Here is a 20,738-nt window from a genome sequence, read left to right as displayed (position 1 = left end):
GGGCCCAACAGAGCAGAGTCCCTATTGGCATTTACGGGATTTGAACCAGCAACCTTCCGATTACCAGTGCAGATCCCTAGCCTCAGAGCCACCACTCCGCCTGTCGGTATGCCCTCAGTTTCATGACACACACCTACACACACACACACACACTCACTTATACTTTTAACAATCAACTTAACAGCTTGGAGGAAAATGAGAGTTCCATGTGTGTTGATTAGGCCATTTGGGCTGCTTACCCTGTTGTCTATGTGTGGATTCCAATGCCTCAGTGCAGTGACAGGGCCTCTGTGCTGTAAAAATGGCACTGTCCTTTGGATGGGACTTAAAACTGAAGTCCTGACTCACTGTGGTAATTAAAATCACTTGGAAAAAAATAGGATTTATCCCAATGTACTGGCTAAATTGTCCACCACGGCCTAGTCATTTTGGCCCCCTCATCATCTCCTGACTTTAATTGGCTATCTCTTTCACCACTTCACCACCTTACAACTAATGTGTGCTAATTGTAATGGTGCAGTAATGGCTGCTTTCGCATCATCCAGGAGGGTGCTACACATTGGTGGTGGTTGAAGTGGTTCCTCTCTGTTTATGAAAAGTGCATTGAGTGGTGAGGAAAGCACTTTATAAATGTAATTGAGTAATATTATTTATTTATCAGACAGAAGAGACCAGTCCAGTCAACGTGGGATGTCAGTGTCATTAGGGTCAACTTTACTTGACTTGAGTATAGCACCAATGAATTTTCTCTGTATCAACAGCGAACTGTCAGTGCACTCTGTGATTTTAACAATAAAATGTGTGCCCTAGAGGCAGATAGATTACTTTAAATAATGTGGATGGAGTAATTTGGTATGTTAAGTGGAAAACAGCTTGACCCAACTGTGTTACCTTTGTATGTAATAGGATAATCAAAATAAAATTCTCCAAAGAGAATTGTTTGAGACATAAGGCAGTGCATTATCTGTTTAACTGTACATCTGCATTTTGCATATTAAGGATTTATTTTATTTTGGTAGGTTTTGCATGAGTACATAAACATATGTTAGTTTTTCTAGAATTATTGTGTTAGGATATACCTTATCCTAACACATTCAAAGCAGAAGTGCTCATATAGATGAAAGGGTTATATCAGCAGATGTACTGTAATCTTGTGGTTTTAGATCATCAGGTAAATGTTAAGTAGAAAATGGAAAAAGCTGTAGTGTATATTTAAATGGACTAATTGGTTTCCTTGTTGAAATAAATGATGGTCCGCATATTTGTTTCATGGAAAATTGCAACCCTGAGAAGCATTTAAAGAATGCCTCAGTTCTTTCCATTACATCATTCTTCAGGCCGAGTAAACATACCATAAACTGACCTGCTGGGGCTTACAACTCTGCCTGTTGTTGAGCACACAGGTCAGGCATCCAGTGCTTGTATGGTCATTGGGACTGAGAACTGTTTATTTTTCAATTAGTATTTCCGTGGAGAGGAAATACGGTTTTAGCAGACGTACACAAATACACAGACCATATAATTTGGTCATCATGCAGTTTCTTCCAAAGAATGCTTGGTGTGGTTTAATCTGAAACAAAGAGGTATCATTTAGATGTGTTTGCCTGGGAAACTGGGTGATTTACTGTATGTAAGGCTCTTTATGCAAACCATTAGAATCAGAAATAAGGAGAATTTTATTTCTTTGAATATGGCTATGCAAAACATTTTTCATAATCTGTACAGTATGGCGAGTGCATAAGCTTAACACACTGTAAGCCAAGCAGCATCTCAGCAAATTGCTGTGGTGTAATGTGAGACTGCATTTATTTTGCATATTATAGTTTCAGATTCACTTTTTATTGAATATAAAGTAAATCTTTAGCTTACTTCTCTCTTAAAAGAGCCCACAGTGCCATTATCAGACTTTGCAGTACTCTGACTAATGTATTTATTTGCATTTTTACCTTTCCCACCCTAATTGATGGGATGTGCAGTTTTAAAGCAGAGATGCATTGTTGTCACTTGCCAGTTGAATGTGACCTTACTTTTGTGTGTAATGCTTTTAGATTTAATATCACAGCTAAGTGAACTGACGAATTGAATATACACTGGGTGAACAGCGGTATTAGAAAGTATTAGACATGAAAAGAAATGAAAGCAATGTACTGTATTTTAATGAGTTCCATTACATTTATTTTATACACTGGTCAACTCTTCTACTCCAAAAAGTGCCTATCTTAAATAATGACAGACATTTAATTATGGTAGGTCTTCAACAGACTTGACCACAATTGGTTTTGCATTCAAATTTGTGTAATGATCCACAAAAGAGTGTTGCAGCTCAATTTGCTCATTCTGCTGCGTTTTAATGTGGCCCACTGAGTTGGAGATTTATAATGTCATGTTTGCTAATGCAGTGGCACAGTAATTGATAGTCAAGTGCAACAAAGTCTTACAGTACTGTAAATGGCTGCCTGGTTAGTGAGTGGTTTGAATCAACAAGTGACTGTCTTATGGTCCTAATTATACGAGTTTTATTCCCAATAATTTTGCCAATACTGTGTTCAAAATTTCAATAGCTTTGAAGGATGCACTTCAGTAATGAGCATGATTTGACTTGTGGTCTTTCATCAAAAACTTCAAAATACTGATCAGCTGCATGAAATGAAATTTTTAAAGCTGAGTTTTTAACAGGCAAAGATGTATATATGGTGTAAAGACCACACCATGTAACTAATTATATGAAAAAAAAATAAAATGAAGTTTTGCTTCCAGTGCTTTTTATTTCAACCGTCTTTGCATGATTGATTCAATACTATGTAATGATATTTTCCAGAGGATTTGAAAAGGTTTGATTTTTCACTTTGCTTGTTGTAAAAGTGAGGGAGCAATAGATATAAATTTTCCTCGCTCTTTATTGTGAACATTATGAGATTTGTCACTGGTATAATGCTGCACGCATTAGTTTTCATTTTTCTGTAGGAAATTGATTTCACGCTTCAGTGCTGATCTGTTTCTGGATTAAATATTTACTTTGTACATACGTTTGTGTGAAGGCAGAATATACTGCTTTACCATTTAACATGTTTTGAGGTAAGGTATGCAGGTTATTTCAGTAAGGAAGATACAAGTTTGGAGGTGATGTAGTTACACTCACTAAGTATGGTGTTGCAGGGTGGTGACATGTTGCATGTTGATTCGCACTTTCAAGTAAGAATTTCACTGTACTCTGTATACTTGACCATCATGGCACTATAAAGCTGGAAATGTATAACTTTATTTCAATCTGTTACTCTGAAATGCCTTATAGCACTGTCCTTTAAATTCTTGTACATGGAATGTGTTATTAGTTTTTGTCTATCCATTATCTGAATCCGCTGCCTCCATTTAGGTGTCATCAGTTAACTTGACATGCATGTCATGGATGTGGGAGGAAACTGAAGTACCTGGGGGACCTACGTAGATACAGGGCTGGCAACTGAACCTGGGTCCCAAGAGTTGTGAGGATACATCACGCCATTTGTGGTGGTGCTTTTAACCAGCAGTGGTTTCTGGAGCCAGACTCTGTTCTACCCCAATGGCTATGTATTAAACATTTCAAATAATGACAGTAATAGCATTTCTCAGTTAGTTCTGAAAGATTAATCTAGATATGTATTGAAACAGTAGTGACAACCAAAGTGGCTTAGAAAAAGAAAAATCAAACAAAAAGTCTGATCTAGCCCTATTCAGACATAGGTAAATGATTATTTTTTTATAGTTAACTATTTTGAAATCATTCAAATTATGGTTGGTCTCTAAAATAATATTTAAATATATTCAGTTTTCAGAAGTATTTTGGTGTTTGCACTGTTTGGTCAGTTGTGGATTAGGCAGCATGATCATAAGACACACATATTCCCATCATCCATAACTCACTGTGCACATCTGGCAGGCACTGATGGAGGAGTGCTGCACTTTAAACTCTATGGTTGCTGCTTCAGTCCTCTCTTGTGTCTTAAACAACGTATATAAATAACTGAACAATGTCTCTGTTCTGGGCGGCATGGTGGCGCAGTGGGTAGTGCTGCTGCCTCGCAGTTGGGAGATCTGGGGACCTGGGTTCGCTTCCCGGGTCCTCCCTGTGTGGAGTTTGCATGTTCTCCCCGTGTCTGCGTGGGTTTCCTCCGGGCGCTCCGGTTTCCTCCCACAGTCCAAAGACATGCAGGTTAGGTGGATTGGCGATTCTAAATTGGCCCTAGTGTGTGCTTGGTGTGTGGGTGTGTTTGTGTGTGTCCTGCGGTGGGTTGGCACCCTGCCTGGGATTGGTTCCTGCCTTGTGCCCTGTGTTGGCTGGGATTGGCTCCAGCAGACCCCCGTGACCCTGTTTGGATTCAGCGGGTTGGAAAATGGATGGATGGATGGATGTCTCTGTTCTTGTTACACACTCTCATTAAATGGCAATAAGCATGGGTGCCCAAAAAGTATACAGGGTATTCTAGTCCCGGGGGACAGTCTTACTTGGCCCCATGGAGGCTACCGGGGAGACTGCGGGATTTGGGAGTCCCTATTCCATAGGGCTCCAACCTCACCTGGAAGTGCTTTGGAACTGCAGCGTCATATCACCGGAAGCACTCCTGGGATTGGATAAAAGGAGCTGCCTGCCTCATGTCAAGGAGCCAGAGTCAGAAGGAAGAAAGATGAAGCTTGAGTGGAGGAGGCAGAAAGATGAAGACAGAGAGAGACAACAGAGTTACAGACTCCTCTATTATTGTGTGCTGCTTTGTGACTGTGTCTGTGGTGGGAAATGTTTTAGGGATGTGTTTCCCACAAATAAATCTTCTTATTTATTTTATACTAGTGTCTATGCCTTTGTGTCGGTGTTTGGGAAGCTGGAGTGCCCATAATATAATATAGAGGCCCCCAAAACAGTTGGCACTTAGGGAAGCAACAGTTAGAAGGAATATTTTGTAGTCAGTTTCAGCATTTAAATATTGTTGATCGTGTAACATAACAAACTTTAGTTGTGACTCAAACAGAATTAAGTTTCAGTTTTTTTTTTATAGCACTCTTTACTGAGTGCAGATGCAGAGCCTTTTGACCAGTTCTCAGGTAAAATGTAAGCACAATCTTTATAAATTACATAATGAGTACACATAAAGACACTAGTTTGCTTAAACAGACAATAAAACACAGTAGTTTTATGTAGATGAATAACATAAATGGAGTCCAGCAGTATCTGTTCATTAATTAATTGCTGAACTGTGAGAATCTTGCTGTATTGCCTTGTAGTACCCACACAAAGTCCTACCTCCATTTTAGTAATGACTGTGACGCTGCCAGTTTCATGGACAGCCTGGATTATCCCCTCTGGAAATTAATTCAACTTAAGACTTGTTATCATCCCTGGTTGCTTAGCACCATAGTTTCTGCATTCTGGTACTTTACAAAATTATAGTAAAAAAATGGCAAAAATAAATAAGATAAAAGCTCCCACTATAAAAGCTGACTGCATTACCCATTAGCTGACTAAGCCACACTGGCCTTTTTTAGTTTTCATTATCTTCAAGGCTACACTGAAATTAGGCAATAATGGCTGCATTATGACATTCAGATATTTTTGTACATTTTTAGGGCATTTATCTGACGTTGTGTGATTAACTAGACAACAGCCTTTTATATGTTACTGCTGCTTGTGAGTGATGTCTTATCATTGTGGTGGGAAAATACAGCACATTCTGAATTGCCTGGCATGGATAATCATACTCATTCATGAACAATTTGATAAAAAAATGAGTTTCACACACACTTGAGAAAACTGTGCCTGCTACAAAGATGGGTGAGTAGCTATACTAGATGTAGATATACAGTACTATGTATACGAGATATGCTAAACAACAAAGGCATTCCTTGGGATAAAACACTTTAGCCATGTTTAATGCTACTGGGAAAGGGCTGAGAATTGATGCATTATTTCCCTGGTGATAATTCCGTTCAGTTTTAGTACCATTCTTCTGGGAGAACTGGAATGTTATTTTTGGAAATCTATAGATGAAGTAAAATATAGAATGATAATTATTGTTCTACATTTCTGTCTCTGGAGTCCATTTTTCACAATAATTTCTTTGAAAATTTTGGAGATAATGAAAATCTGTCATTTTTTTTTTCTTGTAAATGACTTAGACATTATTTCAATTACCAACTTATTTATAGGAATGTCATCTGACAGCTGTATTCACATTACCTTTGAGAAATAAAGGCTTTAGAAACCCATCATGTGCTGTGAAATGGAAATAAGGCCCATGAGAATTCAACTGGGATATTTAGTCTAACACTCCATAACAAATACTGTAGTGTAGTGTGCTTTTATAGGTCACTACCTGTGGGTGTAATCATGAAATTAACTGTATAGTAAAACAGTTACTGCAAAAATATGTTTTACAAGCCTGCTATTGAAGAATTGATCTTACTTTGCTTCATTAAAATGTAACAGCTAATGCATTACCGCTTGTTTGGGGAGGTTCTATGAATGTTATGATGAGAAACTTGTCACAAACTTGAGGGACATTCTCAATAAATTAGACATACCTTTAAAAAAAGAACGGAACTGTTCAGCTGGGCATACTTTCATACTGTAATTGTATATCACATTTATATATGGGAAGGAGGACTTACTGGCAGCAGCATAGCAGTATGTCATATTTATAAAGAATGGGCCTCAGAAATTGGCATGAAAGTAAACAGATGGATGGGGGAGATGACCAAAAGATCAGCACAAGTCCTCCTAGACATGAGATGGCATCAGTAGAATTATGTGCATCCCTGCTTCAAATTAATGAAAGACCAGTCACCTGGATAGATTACCAGAAGTGCTAGGCCCAGTAAATGTGAACTAAGGGTACAGCATATCTGGGACTGCAATAAAAAAAGCTTTGGGCAGAAGTCTTCATGAGTGTCAGAAGGAATTCACAACTCTGGGAGCATTTCCAGGAATTTCATCAGTAACTTTGTGAATGTTAAAGCCATCCCTTGGCCAGTGCAAAGTTGGAATGTAGTAGGGATGAATTATCAACTAGCTGGAGGAGGAGAGACCTGAGTTTGAGAGAGAATCAGCATGTCGAAGTTCAAACAGAGAGCACTTTATTGTGGTACTTGTTGGTGGTCGAGCAAGTGGTCGCAGATCCTGGCACCGAGAGCAGTGTTATCCCCCTGTAGTTGCTGCAATCCAGGTGATCACCCTTCCCTTTCCAAATAGGGACAACAAGTCCCATTTTCCAATCAGTTGGGATGATGCCAGGCTCCTAAATGGAAGCAAAGATTGCTTGCAATGCCAGGAGGACAGCCTTACCACCAGCCTGGAGAGGTTCACCCCGGATACCACAGATCCCCGCAGCCTTTCCCTCCTTCAGCTGGTTCACCACCTGTGCAATCAGGGTGGTTCACAGCTAACTGGAGGATCAGCCTCAAGAACCGTGAACTCATAGATATCCAACGTCCTAGCCGGAGGATCAGCTTTGAACAGCTGCTCAAAGTAGCCAACCCAGCGGGTCACAACTGCAGTGTCATACGTAAGGACCGTTCCTCCAGCCGCCCTGACTGTGACTCTCCGAGGAACAGATTCAGATGTGTGTAATGTTTCGATTCCTCTGTAAGCAGGACGTAGGTCGCTAGACTACAGATGGTGTGTCACTTGCTCACAGATTCCTCTAACAAACGCCTCTTTATCTGCCCTCAGAGCCCTCACAGCCATCCTTCTCAGTTCCCAGTACAGACCAGAGCTGCCATTGAGCCGTGCGTTGCGACTTTTCTAAATGATATCCAGGGTGCCCTGTGAGATGAAACACCTCCTTCTGGTAACACCAACACAACCCTTAGCAACCTTCAGGGTCTTGTCATGGAAGGTCTCCCACATCTCATTAGGATCGGCAGTCGTACCCAGATCTGCAAGTTCCTCACACAAACTGCATGCAAACTCCCCAGAAACAGCCTGGTCTTGGAGTCTGGCCAAGTCCAGGCTCATTTTCCTATTAGGTGGTAACCTACTGGACCTAAACTGTATCCTAACAGTAGCAACAACAAGTCTGTGGTCAGAATTCACAAACTGGGCACTTCTGTAGACCCTGTAGTTTTGCAAGAGCCTCCAGCGTCCGCCCATGAGGATGTGATCGATCTCCTTCACCGCACCACCAGTATTGGAATACCAAGTCTAATGATGCGGTTCTGGGTGCTGGAACCAGGATCCAGCGATTCGCAGCCCTTGACCTTTTGCAAAGTCAAGGAACATGGAGCCACTTTCACCACGGTCACCAGACCCATGGGGACCGAGACAATCCTCATAGCCAGCCCTGTCAGTGCCAGTGGCTGCATTGAAGTCACCCATGACCAGAGGAGTGTCACCTCGTGGACACCCATCAATCACCGAGCGAAGCTGCGAATAAAATGTCTCCCTCACCCAGACATCACTCACCGCGGTCGAAGCATACACTGAGACAACAGACAAGGCACCCAAGGAATGCCGTAATCTGAGTCTCATAATACGCTTGTTGAAAGGAGCGACATTGGACACCATCGGAAGAAGCCAATCCGCTACAGCAACAGCAACTCCCCGAGTATGACAGCCATCAGACAGACCAGACCAATAAAAGGTGTACCTACAGAGATCTGGCCAGTCCCCGGTCTGCGCACCTCAGAGAGTGCCGCCACTGAAATGCGGAGTTTACGCAGCTCCTCCAACAGCAGAGGAAGATGATCATCTTGCTGGAGAGACAAGACGTTCCATGCGCCCACCTGTATGGGCCACCTCAACTTGGGACCCGAGTGCTACTGTGCAGCAGGCAACGCCTCAGCACCACACCAGTTCCAATCCCCCAACAGACCTGACCCCATTGGCTCTCCTACGGTTTCAACTCTTCCGGGGATGGGGTTCCCGAGGGCTTTCCCCCATCCCCTTCATGATGCGAGCAGCCTTCCTATGGTTGGCTACAGCAGAGCTACTTCCTTGGAGAGGAAAAAGGAGTCTTTTCTGTCATCTCAGAGCTTTGTGAAGTTTTTTTATGGTGGCTGGAGTGCCAATCAGTAATATGTATTTTGGGGGGTGTTTTTTGTTATAATATTTAGTTATTGAACTTCTGTACAAAGCTCAATTTCCCCCTTGGGACAAATAAAATGCTATCTGTTTATCAATCTGTGTTTCTAACACAGAACACAAAGGGATATTGTGTGAAGAGCTTCTTATGACTTAGATGATGGTAAAAGTGCTGTCTCTCAGGAAATGCTGGGACCACTTTTTGTTAATTTCTATAAATTGATGAAAATGTAACTAGTGAGCTGGCAAAATTTACAGAAAACTGTAAGCAAAGTTTAAGAAGTGCCAATATGATGGAATCAGTTGAATCATTATTGATGTAGCTTTAAAAGGCTCATACTTGGGTAGATATGCAAGTTGCAGAAAGTTAAATTAAAGTGTTATTTTTGAGAACTATAAATGATAGCTATGACTTCATGGTGGGGGGTGTCAGACTCGAAAATGCACTTAATGAGACAGTGTACTGAAGCGATTAGGAAGGCTTATAGGTTGGATTATAGCACAATGTGATAGGTACAAATGAAAGGAAGTTATTCTGAAGCTAAACAACAAATTAGTGAGGCCTCATCTGTACTATTGTTTTTTACAATAAAGATATAATCGCACTAGAGAGAGCTTGGAGTGGCCTAACCAGACATATTGCAGGACTGTGTGGTATGAGCTATGAAGTGAGACTGAAGGAGTTGAGACTTTTCAATTTAGGCATTTGAAGGTTACATGGAAAAATGGATGAAGTTTTTGGAATTATGAAAGGAATCAGTACTGTGGGTGCCAGCTGTTACTTTAAAACAAATTCTTTAAATGGAACAGGGGGGCAAGGATGAAAGGCAGTTAAGGGTAAATTTCACACTTGGTATAGTAGATGTTAGGTAAATAGGAGTTGATGAACTATGTTCAGCTAAATGGCTTGCTTTTGTAAAAATTATCCTTACATTGTAAAGAAACTTAATAGTAAGGTGGAAAATGAATATTCAAGGCTTTTCTTTTAATGATCCCCAGGCAGAGTAGGTAGGCCAGTTTGTTTTTCTCTGTTGCCTTCTATTTGAGCCTTCAGTATCGGGATTACTAGATGTCTGCTTGCTGCTGGGGAGATTTTCAGGAGGGCAGTAACATGTTGCTTTATGATGTGCAAGCCTTTTGAAGGTTTTAAATGTTCTCCTCACTTTCGTTTGTATGAAGGCTGCGTAAAGTGACTAAATATCCCTCTCCTGAAGTGGTGGCAGTGAAAGCAAGTGGTGGTAACAGAATAGGGGAATTTTGCCACTAATTTTTGAGGGATTTCATTCTTGATCATGATTCAAGGAAGGACCTCCTTTGGAACAGAAATGTGGTCATAGCCAGCTACAGTAGTCCCATTACCTAATAATGGATGATGCATAGTAATTTCTACTCAGACATAAGCATTTAGCAGAAATCAATGTTAATATTGCTTTTTATGCTCATGATCCCTATGAACATCTAGAGAAGGAACTGATGCCATTACTATGAACAGTGTTTTGGAAATAATGTACCTGAGCTGTTTTAGTGCTGAAGTATTCTGGTTTATATCACAATGAAAGGAATAAACATCCATCCATTATCCAACCTACTATATCCTAACACAGGGTCACGGGGGCCTGCTGGAACTAATCCCACCCAGCACAGGGAGCAAGGCAGGAACAAACCCCGGGCAGGGCACCAGCCCACCGCAGGGCATACACACACACACACACACACCAAGCACACACTAGGGACAATTTAGGATCGCCGATGTACCTAACCTGCATGTCTTTGGACTGTGGGAGGAAACCCACGCAGACACGGGGAGAACATGCAAACTCCACGCAGGGAGGACCCGGGAAGCAAACCCAGGTCTCCTTACTGCGAGGCAGCAGCGCAATCACTGTGCCACCGTGCTGCCCAGGAATAAACATACTGTTGAATTCTTTGATAACCTTTGAGATCATAATTGTTATTTTTTCAAGGTGAATTCTGGGATTTCTGGTTCCACTGAAGGCCGAGTTACAATACTCCCAGTTTGTCACAAAGTGACTACAGTAAACAGCGCTTTTAATGATATGCAGCATAACCAGTTCAACTTGAGCTTTCTCTCATTCCTCCTGTTTTCTACAACATTCTTAATGTCAGGTGGATTTGTGACATTATCTTTGTCTTGCATGAATGAGTAATTGTGGGCTTGGGTGTGGGTGTGTGAACTTAGGTCTCACTTCCTAATCTCCAAATTGCAAATGGCACATCATATTATCTAGTGGCTTTTTGGATTTTATTAACAGATTCAAAATTAAATGAGATGTTTGATAATATTCTACTGGTACTCACATTAAATCAGTGAATTTTTATTTTACTTTTGAAAGTATTTTCCAAGCATGTTCGCCCTGTTTTCAGTAATTCATGTTTTTCAATTCTTAGGTTCTATCAATACTCCTGACACCATTGATATTTGATTTTACGGTGAACATATCAACACTGCTTTGGTAAGTTTGAACAGGTCTTTATTTTGTTCAGTGACTGACTCAGTCTTTTTTATTAATGTAACTATCAGATAATTAAAGTATAAGGTTACTAAAAAGTTATATTTAAAATTTAGATTTTTAAATTATATATCATAAATTACAGCCAATTCTCATTGGGGGTTACATTCCTAAAAAAACGTAGGAATACAGACACCACAGATACTGAAGCATTGATCCTGTGGGATGTCGGCTTAGGAGAGGGGACCGACAGGAGGAGATGGGATTGAGTTGGCGTTCCAGCTCTCTACTCTCACACTTAAAGTCTCGGGAATGATCCTTCCACAGGTTTACTTACAGAAACCTACCTATTAGTTTTACTTCTTTGATAATCAAGTCCGATTGTCTTCTAAATGCTCTTCTAAACAGCAGAAGGGCAGACTTGTGAACCTTGTTAAACCTTCCAATTGGTAATAGCGACGACCATTATGTCCAAAGGGCAGAGACTTAATTAGTCCAAGTTTATGACCTACAGTTACTGGGAATTCCTTGTTCGTGAGGAAAATATTACAAGCCCTGTTCTCCATTACAAATGGGTTTCAGCAACTTACCCATGCCTCTTGACACTGTTCATCCATTCAGTGTATCATGCATGCAGTCCTGAACATCTAAAGGCATCACAGACCTGTTATTACTGTACTCAACTTCACGTGTCGCTAATGCTTGATAGGCCTCTCAGAATTTTGTTTTCTTGTGCACATGGGCGCAAATACAACCCCTGATGTCTCCCCACCCTATCCCCACGGTCCGTAGCGAGGACCTTAACTGGAAATAGGTGTCATTAGACCGCGGCTGTAATAATAGTGGATATGCATATCTGTGGAAATGGAATCCACAGATAGCGAGGATGTACTCCATGTAGTTTCTTTATTTTTCTACTCCTCCAGCAAATTTTTAGAAATGATTGGGTTTGATCAACTTGCATTTTTTACTGCAACTCATGAAATGAAATTTTAACTATATATCTAGAATCGTGAAAGAAAGTAAAATATTGACATCTTTATTTATCAGGTGAATTTATGTAATCACATGGAAATCAATGGAGTATCTGTTATTGATTTGCCGTGAATTATAATATTTCTGCATTTCTAGTGAAGTCTTACTAAAATGAGATAATTAATGTTGTGGTAGGTCGGTGAAGTGTTTTACTTTTCAGATAAAGGAAGTAGGCTTCAATTTTTGGATGACACAAAATTTGATAAGACAATTCAAAATGTACACAGAAGATCTTAATTTCAATTAAAATTTCAATTAAATGTAGGCATACAGTGGTGTGAAAAACTATTTGCCCCCTTCCTGATTTCTTATTCTTTTGCATGTTTGTCACACAAAATGTTTCTGATCATCAAACACATTTAACCATTAGTCAAATATAACACAAGTAAACACAAAATGCAGTTTTTAAATGATGGTTTTTATTATTTAGGGAGAAAAAAAATCCAAACCTACATGGCCCTGTGTGAAAAAGTAATTGCCCCCTTGTTAAAAAATAACCTAACTGTGGTGTATCACACCTGAGTTCAATTTCCGTAGCCACCCCCAGGCCTGATTACTGCCACACCTGTTTCAATCAAGAAATCACTTAAATAGGAGCTGCCTGACACAGAGAAGTAGACCAAAAGCACCTCAAAAGCTAGACATCATGCCAAGATCTAAAGAAATTCAGGAACAAATGAGAACAGAAGTAATTGAGATCTATCAGTCTGGTAAAGGTTATAAAGCCATTTCTAAAGCTTTGGGACTCCAGCGAACCACAGTGAGAGCCATTATCCACAAATGGCAAAAACATGGAACAGTGGTGAACCTTCCCAGGAGTGGCCGGCCGACCAAAATTACCCCAAGAGCGCAGAGACGACTCATCCGAGAGGTCACAAAAGACCCCAGGACAACGTCTAAAGAAGTGCAGGCCTCACTTGCCTCAATTAAGGTCAGTGTTCACGACTCCACCATAAGAAAGAGACTGGGCAAAAACGGCCTGCATGGCAGATTTCCAAGACGCAAACCACTGTTAAGCAAAAAGAACATTAGGGCTCGTCTCAATTTTGCTAAGAAACATCTCAATGATTGCCAAGACTTTTGGGAAAATACCTTGTGGACTGATGAGACAAAAGTTGAACTTTTTGGAAGGCAAATGTCCCGTTACATCTGGCGTAAAAGGAAGACAGCATTTCAGAAAAAGAACATCATACCAACAGTAAAATATGGTGGTGGTAGTGTGATGGTCTGGGGTTGTTTTGCTGCTTCAGGACCTGGAAGGCTTGCTGTGGTAGATGGAACCATGAATTCTACTGTCTACCAAAAAATCCTGAAGGAGAATGTCCGGCCATCTGTTCGTCAACTCAAGCTGAAGCGATCTTGGGTGCTGCAACAGGACAATGACCCAAAACACACCAGCAAATCCACCTCTGAATGGCTGAAGAAAAACAAAATGAAGACTTTGGAGTGGCCTAGTCAAAGTCCTGACCTGAATCCAATTGAGATGCTATGGCATGACCTTAAAAAGGCGGTTCATGCTAGAAAACCCTCAAATAAAGCTGAATTACAACAATTTTGCAAAGATGAGTGGGCCAAAATTCCTCCAGAGCGCTGTAAAAGACTCATTGCAAGTTATCGCAAACGCTTGATTGCAGTTATTGCTGCTAAGGGTGGCCCAACCAGTTATTAGGTTCAGGGGGCAATTACTTTTTCACACAGGGCCATGTAGGTTTGGATTTTTTTTTCTCCCTAAATAATAAAAACCACCATTTACAAACTGCATTTTGTGTTTACTTGTGTTATATTTGACTAATGGTTAAATGTGTTTGATGATCAGAAACATTTTGTGTGACAAACATGCAAAAGAATAAGAAATCAGGAAGGGGGCAAATAGTTTTTCACACCACTGTATGTGAAGTGATAAAATCAATCACATTTAAAATATGGCTGAGGCCGACTGACAATGAAGATGCCATTTGGATAAACACGACCTAACAACACTAGAGACTGTGTGAAGAAGGTCAACAAAGTGCATCTCTTCAGTCTTAAACATGTAAGGCACTATAGTGATTAGAACATTAGAACAAACAGACGAGAACAGGCCATTCAGCCCAACAAAGCTATCCAGTCCTATCCATTTAATTCTTCTAAAAAAACCATCAAGTCAAGTTTTGAAAATTTATAAAGTCTTACTGTGTACCATGTTACTTGGTAGCTCATTTCAAGTGTCTGCATTTCTTTGTGTAAAGAAAAACTTCTTAATGTTTGTGAAAAATTTACCCTTAACAAGTTTCCAACTGTGTCCCTGTGTTCTTGATGAACTCATTTTAAAATAACAGTCTTGATCCACTGTACTAATTCCATTCATAATTTTAAATACTTTAATCATGTCACCTCTTAATCTTCTTTTGCCGCAACTAAAATCATAATTCATCCCCTGTAGCCCTGGAATCCATCCAGTTGCTCTTCTCTGGACCTTTTCTAGTGCTGCTATGTCCTTTTTGTAGCCTGGAGACCAAAGCTCCCCACAGTACTCCAGATGAGGCCTCACTAGTGCATTATAAAGGTTGAGCAGAACCTCCTTGGACTTGTACTTTACACATCGTGCTTTATAACCTTACATTCTGTTAGCCTTCTTAATGGCTTCTGAACACTGTCAGGAAGTCAATAGCTTAGAGTGCACTATGACTCCTAAATCCTTCTCATAAGGTGTACTCTCGATTTTCAGACCTCCCATTGTGTATTCAGACCTAACATTTTTACTTCCAATGTGTAATATTTTACATTTACTGACTTTAAATATTATCTGCCACTAATCTGCCCAGGCCTGTATGCCGTCCAACTTCTTCTGTAATGATTTAACAGATTTCAGATTATCTGCCAATCCACCTAACTTGATATCATCTTCAAACTTAACCAGCTTGTTACTTATATTCCTATCCAAATCTTTTATATATGTTTAAAATAGCAGCGGCCCAGCTCTGACCCCTGTGGAACACCAATCCTAACATCAGCCAATTCTGATAAGGATGTGATGTCAAATAGGTCTTCATAACTTTTAAAGCCATTGATAAAGATTATTCATTAGAATTCTTCCCACTGGACAGTGAAACACAAACTCGTGGACACTGGTTAATGGCAAAGGCATTCAAGAAACAAACCAGGAAACTTTTTTTCAGTCATAGAGTTTTAGAAATATTTACAGAAAAGCATGTGTTGAGTCATGCTAACGTGGGTGTAAAAAGCTACATGCAAGAAAAAAATCTATCTGTCTGCTGACCAGAGGAGTTTAATGGCTTGAATGGCCTTCACTTGTCTGTAAGCGGTTTTATTTTCATGCAGTTTTGGAAGGAACTGGAGAGTTCCTATACTATTCTGGACCTTCATTTGGCATATATGGTTTATATGTGATTTCATGAAGACTTTAGCCCTTCACAATTCCTGCTCACAATGTAACAATTGGACTAAAATTCACTATAAGCAGGCTGACAGATGAGTTTACAAGCATTTCCGGTAATATGATGATGGTTTTTAAATGCAATAGAGAAGACGCAGATGTTTAATTTATATTTGAATGCTGAGGTTGCATCAGTAATGAGGTTTAGAGGCCAAGGCCAGGCCGAAACCAAACACTTCACGGACTTAAAACATTCATAACTGGAGAGTTTTTTCTTCCTTTGAGTTCACTTGCATGATCACTCCACCATCAGTACGGGGATGGCAATAAATGAATCTGATCATTACCCAATTGGTCAATTGGTTTTATCAAACGTTTTGTCTTTTTTTGGAATTACATGACCTCATTGCATAGCAGTCACAATCTGATCTGATCAATCTGATTAACAGTAAAGTAAAAACAGTGGTTCTCAGTCTCGGTCCTGAGGTTTTTGTTCCAACCAACTTTTGTTTGTTTTGTTTAGACGGCTGGCCTAATGTGAGTGATTGGTTAGTACCCGGTTACTGTGTTGTGGAGTCAATGTAAAAATTATGAAACTAAGTTTGGTAAATTGTTATTAAAATGTAATAAGCAGTTATATATGGGAAATGTAGTTTTTGCTTTTTAACAATATTTTCATCCTGATGTTCATTGTTGTTTTCCAGTTTTTCTGGTTATTTAATACATTATTTACTAATTAGTGGGTCTGATGCTAAGGTAGTTGTAGCCTTTCATCATTCAGTGTTGTTTTCCCAGGTGTCTGTTCTGTTTCTTTTAATTTGTCATTATTAGGATACAACGAAAGAAGCAAACTACACAGAATAATGTTAAAATAATAGGAAAAAAATGAGTTAAGCATTTAACGATATTAAAAAAAATAGAAATACTTCTAAATGTTATATAAATGTAAAAATCATATTATTGTGCTTTTCTGAATGAAAATAAGAGAAGAGAAAAAAAGACCAGCTAATTACATGACATCATTTATTATCACTTATTATGAACGTGGTTGGAGCAAAAGCCTGCAGCCACAGAGGGTCACCAGAACTGAGAGTGAGAACCCCTGGGTTAAAACGACTTTTCACTTTTTCATCTTTGGAAGCTTTGTTTTTTTTTTTTTTTTTAATCATACATTTTAAATATTTTTATATCACATACCTACCTTCTTTGTTGTGATGGAAGATGTGTGATAGATGGTAGAATGAGGCTTTAGGCCTCTATCAAGAAAATCAAATAAGAATGGGGGAGTTAACATAATAAGAAAGCTGCATGATGAAAGTCCTGTTTCTTCAAGATCATAAAAAGCAGCCTTATTTGAAATGTGGAATGTTTGTCACAATCCAGACATTAATATCATGAAGTCAGATGGGAAGATGTGGTGAATGGTATAAGAATTAACAGTGACATCAAGCAGAGCTAACGCAGTGGGTGGTCCAGCATCAGCATTTAGATAGCAGTTAGCATCCCAAAGCAGAACTGTTTGAACCCCATGGTGCAGCTGGAATCTGGACATCAAAGATTACAATGGATGGCTGTTATTTAGAGATCAGAGCTGCTGACATTAAAGATGGTTTTAAAGATTTTTAGAGAAAACAGCCATTGTAAAATGCAAATAAAATTGGATAGAATGGGCAGGTCAAAGAGCTCTCAATTTACAGTAATTACTAAATAGGCATATTTTAGGCCAACATGGTGTATGTCATCTTCAACCCCAACAACATGTTATGATTTTAATCCTAAATTTCACAGCGATTCGTTTTTTTAATTTTCATGTTCAGAATTACATTTTCATTATTAGTGGAGAAAACTTGTGTGGTTTTCCATTTGTAAATGGGATGAATATTTTTTGGAAATATTACAAGAAAGAGACACATTGTACAGTTTTTCAGTAATACAAATATGTTTTTGTCATTTTCATTTACTTTTTTGATCTTTTTTTCAGACAAAATACAGTAAATCTTTTATTTGTTTTTAGATATTGCCTAAAAAGTGGCAATGTTTATTTTCGAATTCACATATATCCATCTATCCCTCTTCCTAACCCACTTATCACAGGCAGGGTTGCCAGACAGGTGAAATCTATCCCAGCAAGCATTGGACGCAAGGCTGGAACAACCGCTGGACAGGGTGCCAGTCAATCTCAGGGTGAACACACACACTCCCCCATGGGCCAACTCACTTACTCTCCATGTCTTTGAAATGTAGGAGGAAACCTATGTAGACACGGGGGGCACATGCATACTCCAAGCAAAAACCACTCGGTATGCAAATCCCAGTCTCCTTACCGGAGTTTGCATACCAGTGCACCACCTTGACTATATATGCATTCATATAAACATACCTCATTTCTTTTATTAATCATTTGGGCAATTATTAGAAACACTTTAATTGTATGCATTGGAAAAATCCTGAAAAAGTAAGAAACATGTAAATGATCACCCTTGCCATTGTCATTCCAATTTATTAAATAATAAGGGCAGAACTAGCAGGGCACTGATGCATTAGGGCGGGCCAAAATGCTAACACATTCAAGTTCTCCTCAAGGTTAGGTTTTTTCTTCATCATACTAGCAACAAACACACAAACCTTTAATGAAAATAAGTGTTTAGTGGTCACTCCTTTTTTATCATCTGAACAGCAAACATCTTTTCCACACTTATGGGTCTACAACATTACCACTGTCTTTGATGAAGTTCAAAGATTCTTGTGAGGGTTTGTAACCAGTCAAAAAATAAAACTGTTTCTGTTCCTGGTCCTTTGTCAGTATGTCATTGAACTTTTTCATAAGTCTTGTTCCTCTTTCAGCTGCATCATTCATTACAGTCCTGCATGCTTAACAGTTCACAAAATTCTTTGCAGATTGGATCTTGTGTCCACTGTTGTGGTGCTTTCTTGAAAAACAACTGAGGCCTTTCTTTGCCTTTTCCCATAAGGACATCATATAAGGATATTGGTCTTTCTCTTACCAGATCCTCTAACTTCAGTTGTTCAGATTCATTTGTCAGCTTAAGATGTCAAGGAATTTTGGTATTTGGTACACGGTATTATTCCCCAGTGGGAAAATTGTCTTTTTGCATGACCTTCTGAGGTCAGCGCCCAGTGCCAGCTATTGTACAGCGCCCCTGGAGCAATTTTCAGGTTAAGGGCCTTGCTTAAGCTCCTGCAGACTTTGCACCATTTTTTTCCTTTATTTCTTCCGAGAATCAGTCATCAAAAACAACTTAAATGCTGACTACTAGAATGTTCTGGAAACTTACACTTTCTACTAGAATGTTATGGGAAATCCAGCTTAGTAGTAGAATTTTCTCTGTTTCACTTTTTTATTGTTTACTAATCACTTAGCCCTTACATACATAGCAACAATCTTCGTCTTCTTCTTTCGACTGCTCCTGTTATGGGTTGCCACAGCGGATCAGCTTCTTCCATATCTTTCTGTCCTCTGTATCTTGTTCTGTTACACCCATCACCTGCATGTCCTCTCTCACCATATCCATAAACCTTCTCTTAGGCCTTCCTCTTTTCTTCTTCCCTGGCAGCTCAATCTTCTCCCAATATACTCAGCATCTCTTCTCTGCACGTGTCCAAACCAACGCAATCTCGCCTCTCTGACTTTGTCTCCCAACCGTCCAACTTGAGCTGACCCTCTAATGTACTCATTTCTAATCCTGTCCATCCTCGTCACACCCAATGCAATGAAATATTCAGAATGGAGTGACCTCTCACAATCAGGCCGAAATTTCACAGGTAAGCACCCTGCCCCTAAAGGACAAAAATAAACCTTGTGGAGATGTGATTCTACAAACATCAACTCTTTGCTTTGATTTCTGGACCACCCTACTGATGCATGATATTTTAAAGATACAATTTCCTAGCAAAAATAACTGCAACAAGAGAAATACAAGGCAGACACTGAGAATTACAACAATACAGTTAACTGTTGTATAGACTTCAGATTGCAGCCTTTCCTTCATAATAGAAGTGGTGCATAATTCAATACTGATCTTCTTGTTCGTCTCTCGACCGGTCCCATTAGGGGTCCCCACAGCGGATCATCTTTTTCCATATCTTCCTGTCCTCTGCCTCTTGCTCTGTTACACCCACCACCTGCATGTCCACTTTCACCACATCCATAAACCTTCTCTTAGGCCTTCCTCTTTCCCTCTTACCTGGACTTTTCCTTCTCCCAAAATATCCAGCATATCTCCTCTGCACATGTCCAAACCAATGCAATCTTGCCTCTCTAGTTTTATCTCCCAACCATCCAACTTGAGATGACCCTTTAATGAACTCGCTCCTAATCCTGTCCATCTTTTTCATACCCAATGCAAATCTTGACTTCTTTAACTTTGGCACCTCCAGATCTGTCTCCTGTTTTTTTAGTCAGTGCCACCATCTCCAACCCATATAACATAGCTGGTCTCACTACTTTCTTGTAGACCTTCCCTTTCACTCTTGCTGGTACCCATCTGTCACAAATCACTCCCGACACCCTTCTCCACCCACTTCACTGTTCCTGCATTCTCTTCTTCACCTCTCTTCCTCAATACTTCCAAGTATTTAAACTAACTGACCTTCGCCAACTCTACTCCCAGCATCCTCACTATTCCTCTGACCTCCCTCATTCATACTCGTGTCTTCTGTGTTGGTCCTGCTGACCTTCATTCCTCTACTCTCTAGGCCATACAGTATGTCCACCTTGTGGTAAATTCAAGCCAAACTATGATATGACATACAAAGTTCAACACGTGATGGAAAAATGTCTACAGTTTCT

At 39.8% G+C, this 20,738-nt stretch overlaps 1 protein-coding gene across 2 annotated transcripts in view; it reads left to right on the top strand.

Moving 5' to 3' along the window:
• The window catches only part of LOC114653063 (transmembrane protein 241), a 100,806-nt gene that overhangs the window by 66,217 nt on the left and 13,851 nt on the right, over nt 1–20,738 (top strand). Inside the window, exon 14 of one of the 2 annotated variants that reach the window (XM_051928925.1) lies at nt 11,456–11,520. The exons of the other annotated variant lie outside the window; for it this stretch is intronic. Within the exon in view, the coding sequence (XP_051784885.1) occupies nt 11,456–11,520 (65 nt within the window). The remainder of the gene's footprint in view (nt 1–11,455; nt 11,521–20,738) is intronic. 2 annotated transcript variants of the gene reach the window in all.

Source organism: Erpetoichthys calabaricus, chromosome 6 (assembly GCF_900747795.2).
Source record: "Erpetoichthys calabaricus chromosome 6, fErpCal1.3, whole genome shotgun sequence".
In the NCBI taxonomy this organism is placed as follows: Eukaryota; Metazoa; Chordata; class Cladistia; order Polypteriformes; family Polypteridae; genus Erpetoichthys; species Erpetoichthys calabaricus.
This window is presented reverse-complemented; position numbering and strand designations above follow the sequence as displayed.